The sequence below is a fragment of the Mobula hypostoma genome, chromosome 6 (assembly GCF_963921235.1).
Source record: "Mobula hypostoma chromosome 6, sMobHyp1.1, whole genome shotgun sequence".
Classification (NCBI taxonomy): Eukaryota; Metazoa; Chordata; class Chondrichthyes; order Myliobatiformes; family Myliobatidae; genus Mobula; species Mobula hypostoma.
This window is the reverse complement of record NC_086102.1, coordinates 40,070,737-40,096,752: the sequence shown is the minus strand read 5'-3', so window position 1 is coordinate 40,096,752 and position 26,016 is coordinate 40,070,737. Positions and strand designations below refer to the sequence as shown.

Sequence of the window (26,016 nt, the reverse complement as noted above, 5' to 3'; positions counted from 1 at the left end):
ATTGGCATTTTTTTTTGTTTTATGGCAGCAATACATTGCAATACACATTAAAAACTATAAATTACAATGTGCATACGGTATACAAAAAATGCAAATGGAGAGGGTAATGTCCATTCAGAAATCTGATTGCACAGGGTAAGAAGCTGCTCCCACAATGCCCATATCTTTGAATTTCCTGTATATTAATGTGCTTAAGATCCTCTTGAATGCTTCTATCATATTTGCCTCTACCATCACTCCAAGCAGCGCATTCCAGGTACCCACCACTGTGTCTAAAGTACTTGCCTGCTGAACTTGTGCTCTTTGATATTAAACATTACAATTGGGGGAGGGGGGGTGGAAACTATCATGGCTGTCTATCAGTGTCCCTGATAATCTTTAAAACCTCTTATCAGATCTTCTCCAAGATGCCAGTGCTCCAGAGAAAACAACCCAAGTTTGTCCACCTCTCCTGATAGATCATGCCCTCTAATCCACACATTTACCTAAGTGATGCTGAAGGATAAATACTATAAGACACAAGTCACAGAAGCAGAATTAGGCTTTTTCATACTAACAGATTCACCGCCACTACCCTCTGGCTAAGGAAACTGCTCCTCAACTGTTCTTAAAAGGGATGTCCTTCTACTCTGAGGCTATGTACTCTGGTCCTAGGCTCTCCCACTATTGGATACATCCTTTCCACATCCACTCTATCTGGGCCTTTCAATACTCAATGGGATTCAATGAGATCCCTCCCTCTTCATTCTTCTAAACTCCAGTGAGTACAGGCCAAGAGCCAAACACTTCTAATACATTAACCTTTTTATTCCCAGGATAGTTTGTGAACCTTTTCTGGACTCTCTCCAATGCTAGTACATTCTTCCTTAGATATGGAGTCTAAAACTATTCACAATACTCCAAATATGGCCTGACCAAAACTTATAAAACCCCAACATTAGACTCTTGCTTTTTCTAGTACAGTCCTCTTGAAATGAATGCCTTCATTGCATTTGCCTTCCTTACTACTAACTCAACCTATAGTTAACCTGCACTAAGACTCCCAAGTCCCTTTGCACCTCCAATTTCTGAATTCACTGTTTAGAAAATAGTCTGTGCCTTTATTCCTTCTACTGAAGTTCATGACCATACACTTCCTGACACTGCATTCCATTTGCCTCCTTTGCCCAGTCTCCTAATCTGTCCCAGTCCCTCTGTAGACTAGCCATCTTTGTATCATTAGCCTCAAAGCCATCAATTCTGCCATCCAGATCTAACATAAAACATGACAAGTAGTAGAACCAACAATGATGATCCCTGCAGAGCACCACTAGTCACCAGCAGCCAACCAAAAAATAAAATGCCCCCATTATTACCCTGATGCTTTGCCTTTTGCCAGTCAGCCAATCTTCTGTCCATACTAGCATCTTTCCTATAACACCATGGGCTCTTATCTTGACTAGCAACCTCATATGTGGCACCTTGTCTCCCTTTCCTTGCACTTCAAACATATATTCTATCTCTCCATAGAAAGCAGCTGACTTGCAATTTTCAGTATTTTGCTTTTATCTCTGACACTGCAGCACATTCTTAGAGCAGCCGTATTATGAGCATGAATCTATAGTTTCTGACTTAAGGCAGACACCTATTCAGATGAAAAATTAAAGAGTGATTATGGTGAGTTAGATGATTTCAGCTCTTGCTATCTCTACACCAGTTCCAAAACTATTTTGTAGATACAAAAGTAAATAAAGAAGCTGAGGAGAAAGAAAATCTGAGATAGCAAAGAGGATAAACACAGAATATAAGGTGGAGAAATTTAATCGCAACTCACCTGCCATTTTAACAGTGCAATACATTTAAGCAGTTTTTGAAAATGAATAAGCTTAAGAAACATGCAATTACAGATCTAGGGAGTTATTTAGAGCTGAAAGTAAAATTACAAGGCTCACACAATGCTGGACCCGTAGTTTACAAAGGTCCATTGGAAGCCACATTTTATTAACCATTCACAGCAAGCACCCAGATCATGACATTTGTTTTTATTTTGTATTTCCACAGTGGTACTTTGATTAATAGGTATATCCTACTTTTGAAACACTTGGTTTCTAAAAAAAAAGTCACAGCACAGCAGTAGATGTCCACACTATAGGGGTGGGATGGACAGCAATATTTGGATCCGCAAGGAAACATCTGTGGTTGGAGTGGAAGCCTTGGGCACAGCTCGGAAGACAGCCTCACCCACCCAAGTTAATGGCATGCAGTAATATTCACATTTATCGAAGGATAGTGTAAAAGGAAAAGGCATTTCTCCAGACAGGTTGCTAGTAGGACATACTGCCTTCTTCACCCTTGAACTTTCATCTTCGGCTCCTTCTAGAGAGTAGGATATGTATTTCAGAGTCCTAAAGGTCATTAATAAATCATGTAGTATATTAACATTGTATATTTGCAACATTTAATTATAGTAAAACATTTAGGAACTATCTCTAATGCAACAGCTATGCCAAATGTACGTGAAAAGTGTTGATTCATCATCTTAAAACATGCATACTTAATTTTTTGCTAAATGTCCTGAACTACACATTCAAAGTTATGGTCTGGTTGGGATACTTCATAGATCGTGATGAAGAGTAGATGTAGGAATAGTTTCAAAGAACTGGGGCCTTCAAATATTATATACATATACACATCAATATACATACTATATTAAAATCTCAGTCTACTGGTAGCAAGTTCATTACAATAAAGTACAATAAATATATCAGAGACATGGTTTCCATTTAGTTCCACAAGTTTAATAACAAAGATTTCATTGAGTGTATTAAAATATTGATGTGTATTTGTAAACAATTATGTACCAAATGTTGAAGTTGTTTTTCTTTGAATTTAATTTTAACATTAAGGAACATGTGCATTTACTCTCTTCATGGTTACATTCAATGACAGTGTCAGTACAATTCCAGAGTAAATATCCCATTTGACTCCTTCCCATGCTCAAAGAAATGCAGCACTATGCAAGTTACTCAGAAGGAACGGCTTTATTATGAGAGAGTTTGATTACCTTTGTACAATAGTATAGTTTTTGTGAGGGTTCACCTTGAGTACTGTGTTTCTTATCGTTTGACCTTAGAAAGAATACACCTACTCAGCAAAGATCCACTACTAATTCCAGGAAAGGTAGATTCACCATTTCAAAAGAAAAAATTAATAAAAATGGGTAGACCAGAACTATATTCTTGAGTTTTGAAGAAAGAGAAATGTCACTGAAACATACAAAATTTTAAGGAGAGATTTGAAACTGCAGATGCTGGAACCTGGAGCAATAACAAGATGCTGGAGGAACTAGACTGGATGAGTGTCTCAACCCAAAATATTGACAATTTCTGTCCACAAATGTTTCCAATAGTGGGAGAGTCTAGGACCAGACGACACAGCCTCCGAATAGAAGGACAGAGATGAGGAGGAATTTCTCTAGCCAAAGGGTTGTAAATTTGTGGAATTCATCACCACTGACAGCTGGGTATATTTAAAGTTAAGGTTGAAAGATTCTAAATTAGTAGGAGTGTCAGTTATGGGGAGAAGGCAGGAGAAAAGGGTTGAAAGGGAAAATAAATCAATCATGATGAAATGGCAGAGCAGACCATGAGAAATGACCTAATTCTGCTCCTATATCTGTTCCTCTAGCATCTTGTTCCAAATTTCTTGAGGGCTTGAAATGTAGTTTCCTTTGTTTGCAGAGTCCAGAAAGGGAGCCCTTTTCAGAGTAAGTCACAGATAATTTACAGCAGAAATCTTAAGTAATTTGTTCATTTAGTGGGTAGTGAGATTTTGAATTTCTCAGCCCAGGAACACAGTAGTTGTGCAATCATTGTTTATTCAAAACTGGGATCAATAGATTTCTGTGTATTAACTGGAATCAAGTGATATATGGATAATGCTAGAAAATAACATTGAAATAAATCAATCATAATTTTGCTGCATGGCTGTGCAAGCCCAAAATGACAGATGACCTATTCCTGTTTATATTCCTCATGTTTTGAGTATTCCCTCTCTACATTGGATTCTCAACTAACTTTACACTTCTTTAAAGATGCTGTTTCTAACAACTGTGTTCCAAGAGCTGTTTCCTTTTAAATGACACTCGTGTTCGCTCAGCCCTTGCTCACGGTAGTTATCACTAATTAAGCATTCACATCTGATTTTTTTTATTAACTTATTTCCAATTAGTTTACTATTTTAAAATCTAAACTGAAATTTAAAGCATGAGATTCAATAAGTATTATAAGTTCACTCAAACATAAAACACACTACTACCAATGCAATTCTTTACATTACGGTAGTCACCCCTACTTTACCCCCTCCATCACTACTTCACTCCTGCACCCAATACTGATTTCTATCCTGCTTCCACTATCTCGAAAATAGTTGCCTGTGCACTCACTCACAGACTGGATCATCTTGCTCTCAACCTTCCATCCATGGCCCCCGGCCACATGCATTTTCTTAGCTCAGATACAAAGGGCCAATCTCATTGATCTGCATACCCTGGAGATGCACAGCAAGACTTCAATAGTAAGTAGTGTCAGATGATATGTAATTGAGGTCCAAAACACCCCATATTCAAATGACAGAAGTAAAAGCTGTGCACAGGGCTTACTTCTGTCTACAGTAATTAAAATTTGAATGGAAACAACTTTGTGGAATACACTTAGACAAACTCCAGTGATAATGTGTAACCAGATACAGCATTGCAAGATTCCATTTCTACATGTAATAGTAGACTATAGTTACTTTATTTTCTTGCCTATGTAGCTTTCACGTGTTCGAGACTGGTCACTTTGTATGTATTCTGTATTTTTATGCAAGAACAAGGTTAATTACAATAGCTATAAAAATATCCACCTTAAATTGCCACATTTGAATTTTAACAAGGACAAAGGTCTCGCTCCAAGAAAGAACTGCAATTCTGTTGTAAACAAGATGGGACAGCAAAAAACTGATTGGAAGATGACTAACCAATCAGAACGGACAGATGACGGGGGTATAAATATCACTGGGCTAGACATGCCCAATGATCATCCCTGATGAAGATGGCAGAGTTTGTCATCGAAATGTTGGTTAAAATTGATACCTGTACCCCGATGGAAGCCCAAGATGATTTTATTTACGATATATACCAGGAAAGTACTAGATCCTTTTACATTCACTACTGTACAGGAAAATGACAATTGATGTTTTAGGTCAAGACCTTTCACTTAGATTGTTAGATTTTGCCATGAATGGTAGAAATAGTTGGCAGCACAATTAGTATCATTAATGTTATAGGAAAAGGTGAAACATGGGACAAGGTGAGAATTGGACGGAGCATGTCCCACGCCACTTCCCTCTACACCCACCCCAACAAAAATATGGGACAACAAAGACTGATACAAGTTCTCAGAATGTTATCTTTTATTTGGAGAAAGTGAGCAGTTAAAATGACTGCAAAGGCAACTGGAGGATGATGATGGAGACTGGTTGGGCTTCCTTTCAAATGGAGGGGGCAAAGGCTATTCCAGTGCATAATGGAGATGTAAAAGGACTGTACCTCTTTGGTTAGGACTAGATACTGGCTACTTCTTCACGTTAGTGAAAACATGAAGGAGGTTGGGCAATCTTTGTGGAAAGAGAAACAGTTAACATATCCAGGTCCATTGCCCTAACATTTCTGAAGGGACCCCTTTCCAGACTCTGCATGACCTGCTTACTGCGTATTTTCAGCATTTTGTTTTTCAGATTTCTATCATCTGCAGATTTTTGAATTGTCTTCCACATTGTCAGCTTCACAGTGCATCACCCACTTGTGACCTCTGGAGTCAAAGTTTCTTCTATGGACTTTCAAAGGCAAGACACTTGTACTTCATATTACCTGGCTATAGCCCTCACATTGGTCTCTAAATTTTCATTCTACCCTATTCTTAAACAAGTATTTCCAATAGTAAGACTTCCATAGCCCTGTTTTTCAGTTCGAACAAAGTGTTCATTATCTTTTGCTGTATGTATCCCTGTGGTGGTGGCAAAACCTTTGATCATCATCTCCAAATTTCTCCACTTAAAACCTAGTTTCCATCACATCTTGGCAGGTTTTATTTCCCCTTTTTTCTCCCCCCTTGGGTTTAATATAATTCAGGTTATGCATTAACCAATTTTAGGTTCCTGCAATAACCCAACTGCTTAGAAAACATCAGTGGAGTTTCACTTATTTCTCGTTTATTGCACAGCCAAAACTCTTTCCAAAAGGCCAGAAGCTTATTACTCGCCAATAGAATAAAGAGACTCACCCTCATGCTTGGGTGCCATTTGCCTGTTTATCAGATTAGAGCTGATGTTGCTGTGAACTGTTGACACATAGCTGCTTCTCACCATTCCATCAGTTTCCTATACTAAAGCTGTCAATGGGACCGGAGCCAAGGTAACTGTAGTAAGCAATTGCAAACTCTGTCCTGCTTACAATTAATACAAATTCAATTATAGTGAATAAAACAGAGAACATTTTTAGTTGCAAGTTTGTAAAATAAACCTCATTCAACATAACACAGCTAACATTATTGAACATAATTCCTTAAATATCTTATCTCTATTTTATAAAAGCTATTTATTTAATTCCTTTTAATACATTGGTTAAAAAGATTCAGATTACATTTCTTTAAGAATAGCTTTCCTGTATACCAAGTAAGAAAATCTGAAGAAACTTTAGTTTTAACACTGGACCTGCTGCTAAACCATATTTTATTGAAATAATGTACAAACATATGGAGGATATAATCAAATATTGCATAAGGGAAAGTCAAAAAAGCATGGTGCAAAATCAACAGAAATAAACTCATCCTCAGTTTCAGTGGCATCACTTAAACCATATGTGGAATAAAATACAATTCAATTAATTAAACAAAGTTATTTTCATAAAATCTTAAGTTTTAAATTCATTAAAAAAATTAGCCTGTTCCTCTGAGGTTTGCTGTTATGAGGATCTTTTTCATAGGATTTTTGTTTTAAATTAACAGACCTTACCAAATCCAACAGCATTTCCCCTCCACCCAAACTTCTAGTATTCATACACAAAACAAAAAAAAACATTATGTTTACAATACACTGGAACTGATATTTTTCAGACCAATGTTTCAATTTATAGGTATAATTTTATTGTTTTAAGCCAAGTAACACTTTGAGGAAACAAGAACAGCAGCAATTTCTATTATTTTCTCTGGTAGCTCACTTGTATATGTATTGATATACAACCATATATTTTGCAGTTCAGCTTCACATTGTTTAACCAGTCAGATGCAATAATCACAGCTCCATCCGAATGCACAGTATAAATAAAATAGAGTAAAGTGATTAAATTCACAATAATTGCATTATAAAGTGGTTCATCTTGAATACTTCTGAAGAAAATGTAACTGATACCTTGGTATTTGTCAAGGTCACTTTAAAATATTGCTACTAAAATTGATCAATTTTGATGGATTTTGTTTCCAAACCAAATTATTTAGTAAAATAAATCATGTCTGAGATTAAAGAAAAAATTAAATTGATTTCAACATCAGGTCTACCTTAAGGCTGATTTGTCAGATTCTATTGGGGGCAATATTGGGAAAGAATACATATAGAAATATTGAAATGCTGTTAAGTATGAGCAGTGAGCAGGGTCATTAATGTGGATCACTGAATTGGTGATGCACAGTTAGTTCTCTTGCCTGCTAACATTTGGATCTGTCATAGTGAGCATTTGCACTACTCACCAAACTGATCTTGAAAACATGATGCTAATTTAATTCATCTAAGCTTACATCTCTAGAGTTTCAAGCAGTTGGGCTGAGTGCTTGATGACCATAAAATGGGCATGTTTATATTGAAGTATACCTTCGATAATTTTGCTATTGCAGTAGCTCTTTACTAGTGATAAAACTATATGTTTCACATGTATTTATTTCATAAAATGCTACAGTTAAGACATTTTATTAAAGACACAAAGGCAGACTACATTGCAATCTTACATTACTGGTCAATACCTGTGAAAGGATTAACCATTTTACTTGATCAAAATCAACTGCACATTAAAAAGGAAGACTTACAAAATTAGACAGGAAGGGACTATGAGTTGTTTGTGGCCTATCCTACTTTTTATTTAATGCAAATTACAGTACCAGTATCTATTCGGAACTGAGTCACACAGAACAAATTATATTTACAGGGATAAACATCAAGCATACGTCACAAAATTTATATTAAAATGAAATAAAAATTCAGTCACAAACAGAAGCATTCAAGTAATAATGTTAAACAGATTTTTTTGTTGTTTTTGTTTTTTTTTAAAACCAAGACAGTTCACAAGTGATGCAATGGTTGTATAGTATCCACAGTCTTTTTTGACAGAGGTGGTCACGCTTTTGTATACAGGCTATGTGAAGCATAGCAAAACATCTCTAAGGCGGATTATACAGGCAAGCAGGTAGTCACACAAGTAAATTACCACGTTTAACCCTTTGTGTACCAATTGCAACATAAAATCAAGGATATAGACTAGGACTTCAACATATATCCTCTGACAATTTCAAAGATTTGGTTGGTCTTTAAAACGGAATTCTAATCATTCAGTACAATTCTAGAAATCAAAATTGGACAGGCAGCAACTAGAGACCACCTCCACCTCTTCCAAAATAAAAGCTCAAATCCAAATTTTCTAAGTTTTGCTACTTTCAGTCTACCTTGCCACCTTGAGGTCACTTCCTACAGTTTTCCCTTTACCCTGACACTAATTGGATCTTTTCAAGACAGGGAATTGGAAATACTCCCAACTTTTTTTAAAAAACTAAAGCAATGAAACACTGCAGCCATTGCAGAAGGAAGTAGACTTGAATTTATTTCTAGCTGGCTAGCAATATGCTTATGAATGGCTCTCATTTCATTTGCTGCTTCATTAATGGCTACATTTTAGAATAATTGTCTCAGTAAACTGCTCATTTTCTCTTCCCTCCTCTCCCTCTAGGAATATTAAAGAGCACTAATATTCACAATTTTGGATACTGATACTAGTGGTGAAATAAATATCACCCTAATGAAAAAACTGCCCACATCAATGATTAACTTACTTACTACCTGCTTTAACTTATCACTTCCTGCATCCCACATCTTGAATGGGTCCGTTTAGAATCTTGTGACTAGTGTGCTAAGGCACAGATCTTCACTTTTATGTCAGCCTTTAAACAGAGGAATACTAAATGTATACTTAAAATATCTAAAGAATGCAATATGCCTGTCTGAATATTAATTTCCATATTGTAAAAATATTTGATGCTATTAAAAATGGTTTGCACCAAAGAAAATTGTATGAACCAATCCCAAATGATTTTCTTATAATTTGGAATTCCTTTGAATTTGTATACTTGCCAGTCTGGGACAAAGTCAATAATCAGGTTGGCTCAGCACTTCCACTGCAGTACTCAGCAATATTAACTGGAAAGAATCACCATGGCACTACAAATCACTGTTTATTTAGAATTTTCTAATGTAACAGTTATAACAATGACGTTTTTATTCCTGCCCCACACCTTCCAAACGGATTAAACTGGTAGAATGCTTAAGAGCAGGCCATGGCTTAGACATGCACTTCCTACTGTACTCATTTTACTTAAAATAAAATACAAGAACTCTAACTTTTTTTCCTGAACTTGGAGACTTCAATTGTTTACTTTGATCATACCCTCACACACAAGTCCTCATGTAAAAAGTGAGCACGGCACAAAGATTAGCGAATTCTGAATATATCAGTCTTCTCATTAATGGCTGGCTTAGAGCAGTATCAGGGGCTCAGAACCAGGTAAAATAAAGATCATATTAAGCTGAAAATAAAATGAAATAACTTTAAAGATTTTGTAACATTAAACACAAGCAATTTTTTTTGCACTCAATTTCCAAACATTCCATTTGCCTACTACTTTCAATGGTACTGTGCCACAATTACAAGTAGTGGAAAGTATTTTCATATGATGCTAAAGCAGGATTCAAATCATGAACTAACTACAAGAAAGTTCATGAGATGATGTATAACATTGAATTGCCTGAAAAAAATGCATTGGACCTGTTGGGCTGAATGTCCATTAGGAAATGCTATCAAGTTCCAAAAGATAAAGAAAGTGACAAAGTGGATAGTGTACATCCCATTACAGGAGTAACTGCCTATTCAGCTTGATTCAGCTAGGAAATTCATTCACTCCTGGTACAATGCAGAAGCCAGTCCATACCTTGTTGCTTGTAAAGGATATATACTGCAGCCAGAGGTGCATTAAGGATGAGCAAACCACTCTGATTAGACATGCCCTTTATCCCATTTGTAGATCAATGCCCACTTTTAACCGCTGCTATATTTAGTGGCATTTCCTCTTCATCTATTTAATACTACTAGTTATGTGAATATGAAAAATGTTAAAAATATCACCAGTGTGATGATGTTTAACTAAAATAGTGCTATGTCTGTTGCAAAAACAGAAAGGTAATTAGGAAGGAAAGGTCAATTGGCAATTTGACTTTCCTTCTTTAAAAGGCACTAATCAGATTCCAAAAGTTCTCTCATCCTTAGTACAAATCTACTGAAACTTCAGAAGCTGCAACTGACCAAATTAAAGGCTATAGTTTAAAAAAAGCCTTATAATGGGACACTCCAGTGTTAACTCGGTGCACACAAGATAAAAGCATTTGGTAAAACAAAACTCATTAAAAAAATCAAGATTTGCATTATAAAATGTCAAATAATTATATCATTTGTACATTAAAAATTTAAAGTTCATGCAGCACTAGTAGCAACTCTGCCAGGTTTACTTTCATTCCTTGTTTCATATTCTACGCAAATTTTTGGAGAGTAAAACAGAGTTGGCATAGCACATTAAGTGTTCAAAAATAGCAGGTTATACATGTATACGATGTACTAAAATTTGTATAGTAGATTTCTTTCAAATTAACTCTGCCAAATCAAATGAAAACAATTATATTTTTATATATATATATAGAATAAGCCAGCTTCAAATCTCAAATCGTCATTACCTGTTGAGAGCCCAAACATTTAACTAATGAAATATGCAACTTTTGAAGTGTTCAACAATTCTGTACAACTCTTTTCCAACTGCAGTGTGAATATGACAACCAAAAATAAAATTCTCTAATTGATAGGTCAACTTAAAAAGGTACATAAAGGGTTAAATATGAAAGAAACAGCAAATATACTTCAGTGAGGGACAATTTAAAAAAATCAAACATTGGAAGCAAAAGGCACTCCAAACTAGATACTATACAGCACTAATTAATTCCTTGTTACATTGTAGCCGCACCTATAGTACAGAATTGAAACTATATGGCTTAAAAGCTCTCCTACAATTAACAAAATTTGCCCTGAATGTTTGTCGCTCTCATCAGTTCCCAGGTCCACATACTTTATGTACAAAAATAATAAAATGGGTGGGGTAGAGAAGAGGGAAGAAGTCTGAAATCAATGGGTTCATTTTTACACTTCGTTGGGAACTCAAGATTGTATTTCATTTGGAGATCAGAAACCTACTGAGACCTATGGATTTAGCTATACATTTAACTAGGGTTTACACACTACAATGATTTTGCAATGTCTTGCTTTAAATAAATGGGGCCAGTACAGAGTGCATTGGACCACAAAAAAATAACCATTAGCCCTGAACAGTCAAATAATCTAGTGACAAAATATAGGGACTGAACATGTCAAACTTCACCTCAACCAATGCAGGGAAGTATTATGGTCTTTTTTTTGATAGCGATTGCTTGAGTGGATTTGTATTGTCCATTTGTGCTAGTACAAATAAAACCTAATACCTTTATCAAAATACTACCACTTCTTACTCAGATTCTTTAGAAGGAACCTGATGGCAATCTTCTTTGCCAAATCCAAACCCTGCACTACAGAGTGAAACACCTCTCAGTGTTTCATGTGTTTGGACGAAGTTGGGGGAGATTAGAACACTATGGCAGACTTCAATAAAGATTGTCGAGGGAGGAGTTAACCTTGCCCCACATTCCTTTTCAATCCCTCTTCAGTGAGTAAATGATTGGTTTGTATAATTTGTGTACTTTTTTTAAAACAAGATTAAATAAAATGAACACTAATGACATTGTTTTTCCATAATTGACCAGCTTTTTTGCAGCTGACTGGAAATCTGAGGCAGGGTTACCCCATTCTCAGGTTGAGTTGGATGCAGAGGCTGAAGCCGCATTGGTTGACTGCCCACGGTCCACAGCAGTATTTGTATCTGGGAAAGAAATGGAAAAAGGATGACATTTTAGGTGATCTACTACAAATGCGTCGACTTGTGCAACTCACTTTTGAAATACTATTTAAACTCTATTTTATTCAAAAACACTGATTAATGCAACATTGATTCCTCCATTTAGAGAATTTGTAACATTTTCCCTGTATGCATATTTGTTTCTGATGAGCCTATTCTGAAATTTAAATGTATCTTGTCTCAGAATCTGACCCACACGTAAGCAAAGTAAAAATCAATAGCTGACTGATCATCTCCAACATAGCACACAAGTGGATCAAGACCAACTTTTACTGAGAATTTATCAGAACTTTTATTACACTAAGCACCCAATGAAAACATCTGAGAAGATCAACTCTTGCACTGAGGTCAATGCCAGAAAGCAATGAGAAAACTTAAGATTTAAGAGACAGGAGATAGCAGATGCACACATTTGGAGCAATAAAATGAGCTGCTTGAGGGAAGGGCGATCCTCCAACAGTTTCTTTTTAAGATTTGTTCATCCACTAAATATCGCTGTCAAGCATAGAAGCATCATAGCCACACTTAACATAGAACATAGAATAGTACAGCACAGTACAGGCCCTTCACCCCACAATGTTGTGACGACCCTTAAACCCTGCCTCCCATATAACCCCCCACCTTAAATTCCTCCATATACCTGTCTAGTAGTCTCTTAAATTTCCCTAGTGTATCTGCCTCCACCACTGACTCAGGCAGTGCAATCCACATACCAACCACTCTCTGAGTAAAAACCCTTCATCTAGTATCCCCCTTGAACTTCCCACCCCTTATCTTAAAGCCATGTCCTCTTGTATTGAGCAGTGGTGCCCTGGGGAAGAGGCACTGGCTGTCCACTCTATCTATTCCTCTTAATATCTTGTATACCTCTATCATGTCTCCTCTCATCCTCCTCCTCTCCAAAGAGTAAAGCCCTAGCTCCCTTAATCTCTGATCATAATGCATACTCTCTAAACCAGGAAGCATCCTGGTAAATCTCCTCTGTAGCCTTTCCAATGCTTCCACATCCTTCCTATAGTGAGGTGACCAGAACTGGACACAGTAGTCCAAGTGCAGCCTAACCAGAGTTTTGTAGAGCTGCATCATTACCTCGCGACTCTTATAAGTAAATATTCCCCAACTTCAGCAATAAGAATAACTGGAGGAGAGGAGCAAAGCATTTTTAACATGTTCCTGCAACCATCATGGACATGACACTTCAACTACGGATGCAGAAAGCAAAATTTAAAATTGGTCAGCAAGCCCAGCAAAGCCCAGTGCATTCACTTAATGACAAAATGATTACAGAAATCCATCCAGATGGGTACCCACACAGAAGTACAACAATTTAAAGCACAACACAAAGGCACTTTGGAATATTGTGCCTGTGATGAAGCTATTCATGTTGCAAACAAAACATTCTGCAAATGATCAAAATCTGAAATAAGAACAAAATCATGGGAATATTCAGTGAATTGGCATCTATGGTGACAGAAAAAGAGATAATGAAAGTCAGAAAGCCTTGAGTGTTCATCCAAGAACTTCTTAAATGTTTTGTTTCCTGCTGCCAAAATGTCATCATACAGCAGATACAACCACTACTTACTGATGAAAACACAAAACAACTTTCTTCCCTCTAATATTTCTATCAATTAGCTTCAACTAATGCTCTCTGATAGCTAACCTTGGTGACCTGCTCAGACCATAAAATTTTGGACACATCATATGATTCTCACATCGATCACCTTCAAAGAAAACTGGTCAAGCCCTGCCAGTCAAGCCCAAATCATAATTTTCCACTTGGGAGCATCTTATAAATGTTTGCCACACTTTCATCACCTCTATCGCATCCTCTCTGTAGCACAGAATAAAACTGTGAACAGTAATCTAGCAATGACTTGGTGCTTTATACAGATTGAGTATGATTTTCCTCCTGTTATTCTGTAATGTAGAAGAAATGCTTCAGTAAAGGTCATATGGTTTTCTGTCGGGCGTCGGATGCTCGGAGTGATTCAGCGGGGGGCGGGTGCCCGGTGCTCAGCCGGGGGCCGTGGTCAAATGGTCAGCGACTTGGGCCTGCTCCCCCACCAGACTTAGTCTGGGGAGGAGGGTGTGAGGACATCCAGCAGGACTAAAAAAAACAAGACCTGACAAAGGGCGGATGAGCTCCTTGTGAGCCAACGGCCATCTTCCATGGAAGAGATTAAAGCCTCACCACGTATCTACGAATCGTATGCTATGCACCTAGTTAGAAGAGATATGAAGAACTTGGGCGCTGCACCGTGTGTCTGAACCTGCCCAAGGCCTCTGCCTAAGGAAGGGCTGAGCTCGAAGAGGCAGCTGCGGCTGGAGGCTGACACGGCCTCCGATTAGAGTTTGGCGGGGGCAGCGGCGGACGGTGCCAAGGCAGCCAGCGAGAACAAACTGGAGGAGAGGCTGTACTCGGTGCTGTTGCAAGATCGAAGAAGATGGAGGTGCATAGCCGCCAACCCCCCATTCGGGACAGCACCTACTGACTGACTGAGAAGAAATGTACATTTCCAAATGCCTTAACAACCTTGCATGCCCTGGTTTCATATTCCATGTAGTTTAAGGTAGCTCACTCCCTACCATTCTTCTTAATACGCAGGTCTAAGAATTTCAGAATGTGCTACCTTCACTTAAGTCACCTGAAAGAACAGTTCCTTAAAGTGAGATAAGACATTGTCTCCAAAGATTTTATAGACATCCTCATGCACTTTGCAACAGGGTATGAAACCCCATAACTTGAAGACTAAATTGATTATTTTCTCTAGAGCTGAATGTTTTAATGTCACAGTGCAAAATTGATTTAAGTTCAGCTGTGTGTTATGATGTTCCAGTCTGTAAATGTGCTGTACACCCATACATCCATGACATGGACTTAGCAGGTGGCAATAACAAAGCAGTTCTGTGACCAGATCAATTTAATGATATATACTAGTGCATGTGTGGAGAGTCAGAGGGAAGCATATGACATATATGGAAAGACAAAGAATGCATCACCAGTAACACAATACTGTACACTATTGTAGCCACAGAGCAAATTATCAAACAAATGTGTTATATTGAGTATGGGATATACAAAAAAACTTATATTTCAATAGCTATTAAATTTTGTTAAAAACAAATTCAATAGTTATTAATTTTGAGAAAATGTATTAAAAATTTTGGAAAATTTAGAATGAGCTCTGAAATTGTGAAAATAATAGAAATTTTCAAACAAGATGATGCAAAAAAATTCTGAACTGCTTGGAGAAACTGACCAGAGGAAAACAACTGATGAAGACTGATTGTGAGTTCAAAAGCATTTTTTAAAAACAATAACTTAAATAGATATAATGGGACCAAAAGAAAACTGCACGAAAGTGGGATAGTTCCAAAATATAGGATGGTCACAAGACAGAAAACAAAAGGACACTTAGTAAATAAAGAATTTTGTAATGTGTTTGCACAATTCACCTCTGAAAGTGAAGAATAATTTTTTTTAAAAATCTTAGTTGCGGGATAGCAGCATTAGTAACTTACCCAAATTTAAGTAGAAAGCACTTGAAAACTATTTGCAAAAAGTCTGCAAATACTTTTGAAAACCTGAGCAATGAACTGCCAACTATTAGAGCTCCCCAATGACTACCTTAATTAATGAATTGTTATTACTTGTACAGCAAAAAGGATCATGTGCCAGAGAGTCTATGACTGCTACTTACTGAATGACTGAAGAATCAAATTTTACGACTGCATTGAACACAACTTTTCCTAACAAGCATTCTTTTTCCTTTTTAAAAAAAAATCCATATCATTTGTTGCAACAGCTTATTACCACAAGTCATGCCAAAGCTGAGCAATGAACAAATTATTTTGTAATCACAATTGCTAACATAATTATAAAATAAGGAAGCCCTCTTGCACTCTATGAATTACTGATTATTTCTCAGCTGAAACATAGTGTGTTGTGCTATTATCGCACTTTACAAAAAATGTCAAGACTCTTGCAGGAGATAGATTTACCAGGGTTGACACACTAGAGCTATGCACAGATTAAGATTAAAGGGGCCTTAAAACAAAGCTTTCAAAATTGATAAAGAACAACAAGAAACAGATTCTTCTGCTAAGTGGAAATCATAGGGATAAACTAATTGGCAAAAAAAGCAACAAAGGAAATACCCACTACCAAACAGAGGCTAAGATCTCCAACATGATATCCATAGTGACAGATAAAATAGATTTGAAATTAACTCCCCTCATCTCAGGCAATTGAAAGCACTTCATGGCATCTAATTTGCAGGGTTAGGGGGATGAAATAAACTAAATAGCTTCTTCAAATGTACATTTGTACAAAGAGTACAATGACTAATCCAAATATCCTACTTGCCTTTAGTATCACCTGACATATTCACAAGTGTAGTTTAGAGTGAATGTGCGAAACTTCACAATCCTAAGTGTAAACATTTAGCATTAATTAATTCGCTCATATTGTCTTCTAAGTATAAACTGAGTGCATAAACTTTAGCATTATATACATAAAATTATGCAATAAAAATATCTAAAAGGACTCAAAGGAAACTGAACAACTGGATTTTAAATACCTGACATAAAACATATTTCAAATGAAGCTCTCTTTTAAAGAACAAACATTCACAAACTGAGGTTGAGGATAGCAGTTTGGAGGCAGCAACTTTGTCTCCGAATAAAATTGGTGCATGACAAATGCAATCAAAGGAAAACCTCATTATACCATGTTTCAAAGATTTCAGCACTCTCATCACAGGATCTTTGTCAGGTCCATCTAAGATAACTTCTGTGTTTTCCCCTGCATCATTCAATCTTCAAGCTATTACAGTTTTATTACATCGCATTGAACTGCTTGAAATTCCCATTCTCTATATGCATCCTAAGCCATATTTTTGTTAAATATTTCAATGGCAAAGAATCCCATCAGCAAATTCTATGTAACCATGTGTCCAATGACACCCACCTGACACTGCGGAAGCATTTGTCGGAGTTGAAGCAGGAGCCTGATTCCGAATGTGAGGAGGGATGAGGATTGTTGCCAGCGCTGGGTTGCTCGACAGTTCTGTAAACACAAGATAACTGCTTATAACATTTCATTCACCAAATTACTTCAACTGAAGCACTGACTGGGATTCATGCTGAACAGTTCAAAAATTCTCATGACTGTCACAATACAATGAAAGTTTACCAGAAAACTTCCCTGTGTTGATTGATGATCGACTTCCATTGCTGTTATATTAAAAAGCCCATCAGGAAAATGGCTGATAATGAACAACATTGCCAAATTTTCCAACATTTTCTGTTTTGGTACCAGAAAAAAACCACTTCTAGAAAAAGAAGCAACACACATCAAAGTTGCTGGTGAACGCAGCAGGCCAGGCAGCATCTCTAGGAAGAGGTACACCTCAAGAGGAAGAGGTAATTCTAGAAAAAGAATTTTCTCTTCTTTGGTTAGATCAACTTAAATTCCATTTTCATTTTTTTTCTATGAATCCCTAAAATCACTAATACCACAGCTATATAAACTTCACTGTGCTCTAACTGAGGAGTTTAATTTTTCACAGAATCAGACACCACAGAAATAGGTCCTTTTGGCCCAACTCATCCATGTTACTCGTGTATCTACCAATAGTCATCTAATTTGCTTGCATTAGGTCTGAAATCGTCAATACCTTTTTAATTCAAAATACCTGTCCAAATGGCTTTGAAACATTGCAATCACACCTGCCTCTACCACTTTTTCTGCCTGCTTGTTGCATCTATATTAATGATTTGAGTGTGGTAAACTGGATCAGCAAATGTGCATGACACTAAGATTGGGCCACAGCCTTCCTCGCTGTCCACTATCAAAGCTTGCATCTGGACCTGGACCAGCTGGGAAAAAAAGGGCTGAAAATGGCAGATGGAATTTAAGTGTGAGGCCTTGCACTTTGGGAGGATTAACCAGGATAGGACATACACAGTGAATGGTAGGATACTTAGGAGTGCAGTAAAATAAAGGGATTTGGGAATACAAACCCATAATTCTCTGAAAGTGGTGTCATAGGCAGATAGGGTTGTAAAGAGAGCTTCTAGCACATCAGCCTTCATATATCAAATTACTGAGTACAGAAGTTGGGATCTTATGTATTATGGTCTACAAGATATTGGTGAGTCCAAATTGAGTATTGTCTGCAGTTCTGGTCAACTACCTACAGGAAAGATATCAGTAAGAATGAAAGGGTACAGAGAAAATTTGCAAGGATATTGCTGGGACTTGAGGTTTTAAGTTATAAGGCTGAATATCTTAGGACTTTATTCCCTGGAGCAGAAGAGAGAGGGGGTAGATTTGACATAGGTATACAAAATTATGAGTGGTATAGATATAGGGTAAATACAAGCAGATTTTGCAAGTAGATGGTCATAGATTACTAAGTACTTTTACCAAGTAAATGCAAGTAGAGGTCATAGATTAATGTAAAAGGTGAAATACTTGAGGGGAACATCTTCACTCAGAGGTGCTGCAAGTGTGGAATGAGCTGGCAGGGAAAGTGGTAAAAATTGGTTCGGTTACAGGATTTAAGAGAAGTTTGGATACGTACATAGATGGGAAGGATATAAAGGAATATGGTCCAGGTGTGGGTTGATGGGACTAGGTAGAATAATAGTTCAGCAACAACTAGATAGGCCAAATAATCTGTTTCTGTTCTGTAATGCTCTATGACTATGTAACAATCACCTTCGGTGAGAAAAAAAGACTTGTTCCTTGGATCTCTCAAATTTCTCCACTCTCACCTGAACGTGTACCCTCTAGTCCTACACCCTCCTGCCCTGGGGAATAATAAAAACCATCTATCCCAAGGTTTCTCAACCAAGGTTCTGCAGAACCCTGGGGTTCCACTAGAGATGGCTAGGAGTTCTGCAAGAAATCGTAGTGAAAACCTAGTTTTTTGAACTTTGCACAATACGTGATGCTAGCAGCCCCGGACTCTCAGTCCAGTGTGGCAGTGTGGCAGTAGGATCGTGTTTATTTGGTTTAGTCCATTCTCAGTTTTTAAACACGAGATAGGGAGGCTGTTGATAATTGGAGTATTGGAGGGGAGGATAGTAGGCTGATGAGGAGCGTAAAGTTCATTTTCCAAGCATTGAATGGACTTGCCCAACTTGGGCTGTGACATCACAACACACTGCTTTCTTCACGGAGAAGCGAAGATGTCAGAAACTCTTCGAGATGAAATAAAAAAATTTCTGGTTGATACTACAAATATGGTTAACTTTATTAAACAAAGACCAGTTCACTTGAGAATTTAAAAAAAAACCGTGTTGAAACCTGGACAAAGAACACACTAATCTCTTGTTAGCAGAAGAGTTCTCAACAGGGTGTTTGAACTGAAAGGTGAATTGCAGGAGTACTTTCAAGAAAATAGGCGGCCAGATTTTGCTGGGTTCTTTGAAGATGAAGAATGGCAGCAGAACCTACCCTACCTAGCAGACATTTTCATCATTTAAACAGTTGAACAAGTCTCTGTAAGGCCCTGGAGAAAATATTATGACTTCAAGTGACAAGGTTCTTGGATTTAAAAGGAAAACGAATCTTTGGAAAAGTCATGTTGCAAAAGGAAATCTTGAAATGTTTCCATCGCTGCTTGGGCTTGAGAGTGAGGAAGGTTATCAAATTCTCGAGTTTTATTGAAAACCAGCTAGAAGAAATGCAGAACAAACTTGAACAGTATTTTTCCTCCCATTCAACAATGACTGAGTGAGGGCCCTCTCTCTGAATCGTCTGCTCAGACTGATAACCTGACTTTGAGAGAAGAGGAAGAACTTTGTGAGCTGCAGTCTGATCATGCACTCAAGATGAGATTTACTGACCTGCCTCTGGACAAGTTCTGGATTTCCGTGAAAGAGTATCCTGCCATTCATAGGAAAGCAATGAACATTTTGCTGCAGTTTTCAACTTCTTGCATGTGTGAGCAAGCTTTTCTTGTTTAACAAGCATCACAAGAGCAAGGATAGAAGTTGTCTCATTTCAGTTGAAGATGAAATCCATGTATGCTGATCTCAAGTTCAACCCAGAATTGAGTATTTGTGTTGCAAAAAAAAAGCGCAGGTTTCACATGCTAGGTCTATATTTGGGCCTAATCATGTCACTTAATAAGAAAACGTTTGTTCAAAACTTCACCAATGAACAGCAACAAATTAGAGAGCTGTTCAGAGCACATCTTTACAAGGCCAAATTAGGAAAACAAAGATGAGGCATGTTGAAGCTAATCAATGTGTCTTTATTATCTACTAGCTAAAATAAGTTTAGTACTCATTGGAAACTGAACCCAGCTACAAATCACGGTTACATAGTTGGTTTTATTGCTTTTTCTGGAACAGACGAGTGAAGATGCTTCCACTAAGCTGTCAGCTAAGAATGTCTAGGTTTTTAAGCAAGAGTGATTATATACTTCCACATCAGTAAGAGATACAACTTGAAAGGAAACCATAAAGACGTTTCAAATTAGTCAAGATGCATAGTCACAGTACTGTGGCACCTAGTCACAGCATATCTGCAGAAGGCATAAATGGTAAGGGCAACGAATGGGATATCAAACAAGAAGCCTGGTTTGACCTGGATGGGGTCAAGTTTATTGCTTGTTGAAGCTGTTCTCAAAGTCACAAATTCCATCACATTCCAGACCTGCATCTTAAAATGGTGGCTTTGAGTATCAGGTGAATTACTGGATGCAAGATACCCAACCCCTTACCCACTATTACAGCCACAGTATCTGTGCCCAGTTTAGTTGACTTTCATGTCAAAGGTGACTTCAGGATTTAAGGCATGTGACCTTGTGATTGTAATGTCACTATCAAGATTAAATGATTAGATACTCTCTCTTGTTAGAGATGATGACTGCTTAGAACCTCATTTGCCTCTTATCATGCCTGAATGTTCTCTAAGTCTTTCTGCAAGCAAGCATGGAAAGACCTGCTGAGAAGTTGCAGGTAGAATTGAAGATTTTGTGCAAATAACTAAACCATCCTCACCTCTGACCTAATGATGGAAAAAAAATTTGATAATGCAGAGGAAAATAGTAAGCTCTGTATTGAGGAAAATCTTCAGTAATGTCAAAGAGCTAATCTCATTGTTGAGAGCTATGTTGCCCATAATTGATGATTTTTCCTCCTGATGACCAAATGTACTTGTGCTTCCTGATTCCAAACACTGTCAGATTCTGCCTTCAAGGTCAGTCACTCTCACCTGACCTCAGGAATCAAACTATCCTAGAGGACAGGTTTGTTTTTGGAGTCATCTTCTCCTGTTAGCTATTCAATTGTTTACCATCATTCATGGATGGATGTGAATGGATTGCAGACCTTTGATCTAATTCATGGGTTAGGGATTGCCTTAATTCTGTTAAGTAAGAACTCAGTCCTGTGTTACGCCTCACCAGGTTGGCATTTTTAATTGTGCCTGGTGCTAATCTAGCATGCCCTTCAGTAATCATTAAACCAAGGTTGATCTCTTGCCTTGACTGAAATAATACTGAGTATTAAGATCATGCATGAGGTTACAAATTGTGGAATATATTCTGCTGCTGATTTGCAGTGTTTCATTAAGTGCAGATTTTTTGCTACTAAATCTGTTTTGAGCATACAAGGTTTAGTACAACACTAGCATTACAAACCAAAAAACTGTGCCCTTGATGTATGCTCTCTGGCACCACAGACATGACAGTGCTGTGAACAGCTATGTAGCCATAGAAATAGGAATAAGATGCAATCTGAGTAGCATATCCCAGGTCCAAGTTCCACCCATCCCAAGTGGATCTCTTAATTAAGAAAAACTATGGGAGATAGTTTGGGTTATTGTTGAAGATAAGAGATGATGTAGAACGTGTGCCATCCAATTAGTGGGAAGTTTTTCTTGGTGAGGGACAATAAGGTTGGTCTTGGGTTTTTTTTTTTGTTCGGGAGGAGATGGAGAGAAGATGCTGGGGAGAACCGCTTATAGCATACAATCTGGTGGGAGACCCGTTTGTTCAAGGTGGATTGCAAGTGACGTTCGGAAGGTGGTGTGTGCTTTCACGTTGACCGAGGGCCCAGCACGTGAGTGACAGAGAAGTTCAAGATGAGCTCCAACTCATGCACATTTGACTGTTAATTAGGATGGAGCCTTTTCTTTTTGTTATTATTTACTAACCCTTTAGTTAAGATTCACAAATATAATTCCTTTAATCTCATGCAGTGTCCTGTCTGTTATTTTGTGGCATTAATTTGTAACAGGGTAGCGAATTACACAGCATCCACACACAAATAGTGGGTTGCCGGGGGCGGGGGGAGAAACGGGGAGACTCGTGCCTCAATTTCACACATTTGGCAGGGCAGGAGACCGTCTTCCTTAGGCCTGTGCAGCCGAGGAAACCAGAGTGTTTCATGTAGAGAAAACAACTTAAATATAGCTTATTTTTTCAATTTGATCTTCAAAAACTTCATTATTTTTCTCTCACCTTGAGTAGTGAAATTGAACAGTAAAGGTTTCTCACGTCCATTTGGTAACTTGACATTTGGGTCCCGTAGTTCATCAAAGAATGTATGTGCACATGCCTCTAGAGGAGTCAGGCGGGCGGTTGGTGTATATTCAAGCAGCCGGCTACAAAGAGCAATAGCTTCCGGGGGAGTGCGGGGTCGGAAGACCTGTCAAAATAAACGGCTTAATCAATAACTAAAAAGTAATTGATCCATCTTTTCCAAAAGTACAAGAGTGCAGCGTGCATTACGAATCATTTTGATAATCGACAACCTCACTAATAATAGATAAATCCATTAATACAAAAAATATCAGGAACAAGGGTGATTAACATCAGGTGTGGATCAGTATCTGAAACTACAATGTTGTGACCATTACAGAGACTTTGCTCGCACAAGGGCAAGAATGGCTGCAGGATGTTCTGGGATTTAGATATTTCAAAAGGGATTAAAATAATTCAAAATCAAAGAGCATGAAAAAAGCACATATGAAAAATGTCATCAGATAGTTATGCAAATACATGAAATAAAATTAAAAACTGGTATGGCTGATCAGTCCTCAAAGCAGAAAGGGTCAGCAATTTCAAGTTCCTAGGCATAGTTCCCTCTAAGCTGTGCGCTTGTGCGTGCGCACATATGTTTTTCAGCCAGCGCACAAAGGAAATTACTGTGCACACAAAAGGTTAGTTACCTAAAATAATGTAGTAGTTAATAATTATACTTATTGAAAATAATCTTTTAGCTAACTGCTTCTGTTAACTAGTTAGTTGGTTTTTCAAATACCACAATACACGTCACTAATTTAAGTCACCTCCCGGTTTGTACAGCTGCATCACATCAGCAGCCACGTTTAGCAGACAGTGTTCATATTGTGAAGTTTACAAAGATCTGTTTCAAATCCTGTAGATAGCTTACTAAGTTTTCATTGGAAAAAATATTGATTCACTATGTCGAATTCAAAAGAAGCGAAGGGCGTGAAGCACAAAAGAACTGCAAGTTTGTTTAAAATTGAATGGCTTAACAAAATAGTAGAAACTGTTACACCGAAAGCTCATGAGGTCATGAACATTCAGCTACCAGAAACATTTATGTATGATTCCGAAACTGGAGTTATCGGTTTGTATTGTCATGATGCGAAAGTTGCTGGAGAATTTGCTAGTGGAAAGAAGTGGGATGATATTTGGAAACTTGACTTTCTGAAGCATCATTTGGCAAGTAAACCGCATTTGGATGGTGTACACAAGCTCAGGCAACAGAACCCGTCATTACCCGTTAACAGGAGTGCTACGCATGTTACGGTTGAGTGCAGATGAGCGAAAGCGAAAACGATCAAACTCAGAGGAGATTAAAGTTGAGATGCAAGAATGGTCAGCTTTTGATTTCACCGCAATTGCAGATTGTGACTTCACACTTGGCGATGAACAAGTTAATGCCTTATGTCTAAAATATTATGATTTTCTAGCTGAAAATATAGTAATAGACAGTTTAATGATTTCAAATTTTCCGTGGAAGAAAAAATTAAATCCAAACTGATTTCAAACTTTGCTCAAATGGTGGCATTTGTACTTCAAAATGAACAGATTTACAACCTTGCACAATTGATGGACATTGGGGGAACCGTTCTTGCGTCTAGTGCGGACCATGAGCCAGGTTTTAGCCTAATAAATCAACTCAAAAACAAGCTGAGAAACTGTTTAGGTGAATGTCATTTGGATATGTTAATGAGAATCAAAAGCTATCAATGGGATGGAACTTCTATTAGTCGAGATAGAGTTTACAAAGAATGGGTAAATGCCAAAGACAGGAGAGAGAAAAAATAACTGAGCGACTTAAATATGATAAAAATTAAATATCTCCAATCTGATGGCATGAACATTAACTTCTCTAACTTCTGTTAATGCCCCTCCTTCCCTTCGTACCCCATCCCTTATTTATTATTATCATTATTATGTTTTTTTTCTTTCTTTTTTTCCTCTCTTTTTTCTCCCTCTGTCCCTCTCTCTATAACTCCTTGCCCATCTTCTGGGCTTCCCCCCTCCCCTTTCTTTCTCCCTAGGCCTCTCATCCCATGATCCTCTCCCTTCTCCAGCCTCATATCCCTTTTGCCAATCAACTTTCCAGCTCTGAGCTCCATCCCTCCCCCTCCTGTCTTCTCCTATCATTTTGGATCTCCCCCTCCCCCTCTCAAATCTCTTAATATCTCTTCTTTCAGTTAGTCCTGACGAAGGGTCTCGGCCCGAAACGGCGACTGTACCTCTTCCTATAGATGCTGCCTGGCCTGCTGTGTTCACCAGCATTTTTTGTGTGTGTGACTTAAATATGTATGCTATTTTGTTGTTATTCTGTGCAGTTTTATGTCAAATATTTTGTAAACCTACATAAACTGTTCCATGTGTGCATTCAGTGCGCACATACTTTTGTCACAGGAAAAAAATTTGCACAACATAAGATTTTTGCGCACACTGACTACTAAAAATTAGAGGGAACACTGTTCCTAGGTGTCAACATCTCTGAGAATCTACCCTGGGTCTAATATATTGATGCAATTACAAGGAAGGCACATTACAAGGAGCAGGTTGAGGAGAATTCGTATGTTACCAAAGGCACTTGCAAATTTCTACAAATGCACCGTGGAGAGCATTTTAACTGGTTGCATCACCATCTGGTATGGAGGGACCACTGCAAAGGATCGGAAAAGCTGCAGAAAGTTGTAAACTCAGCCAGCTCCATCATGGGAAAAGACTTACCATCCATCTTATCCATGCTTTTTGTAATTTTAAAGATCTTCCAAGGTTCTCATATGTTCCAAGGAATAAATACCAAGCCTGGCCAACATCACCCTATAATTCAGGTCTTCTAGTCCTGGCAACATCTTTGAAAATCTTTTCTGCACTCTTCCCAGTTTAACCACATCTTTCCTATAACAGGGTGACCAAAACTGTACACAATATTCCAATTGCAGCCTCACTGACAACTCTTACAATTGCAACATAATGTCCCAATTTCTATGTGCAATGCCTTTTTCACTATATCTCTCTGTGATGCCACTTTCAATGAATGACACACTTGTAATACTGTTCCAATATACTCATGAGTGCCCTATCATTCATGGTATAAACCCTGATTTGGTTTGAACATAGAACATAGAATAGTACAGGCCCTTCGGCCCACATTGTTGTGCCGACCC

The 26,016-nt window shown here is 37.8% G+C and overlaps 1 protein-coding gene across 1 annotated transcript in view; it reads right to left on the bottom strand.

The window, feature by feature from the left end:
- Positions 1–8,122: 8,122 nt before the first annotated feature.
- Positions 8,123–26,016, bottom strand: part of gsk3ba (glycogen synthase kinase 3 beta, genome duplicate a) — a 184,646-nt gene continuing 166,752 nt past the window's right edge. The window contains exons 9-11 of the mRNA XM_063050632.1: positions 22,811–22,997; positions 17,299–17,397; positions 8,123–12,290 (exon numbers count right to left, since the gene is read on the bottom strand). Coding sequence (XP_062906702.1) covers positions 12,220–12,290; positions 17,299–17,397; positions 22,811–22,997 — 357 coding nt within the window. The 3' untranslated portion in view covers positions 8,123–12,219. The remainder of the gene's footprint in view (positions 12,291–17,298; positions 17,398–22,810; positions 22,998–26,016) is intronic.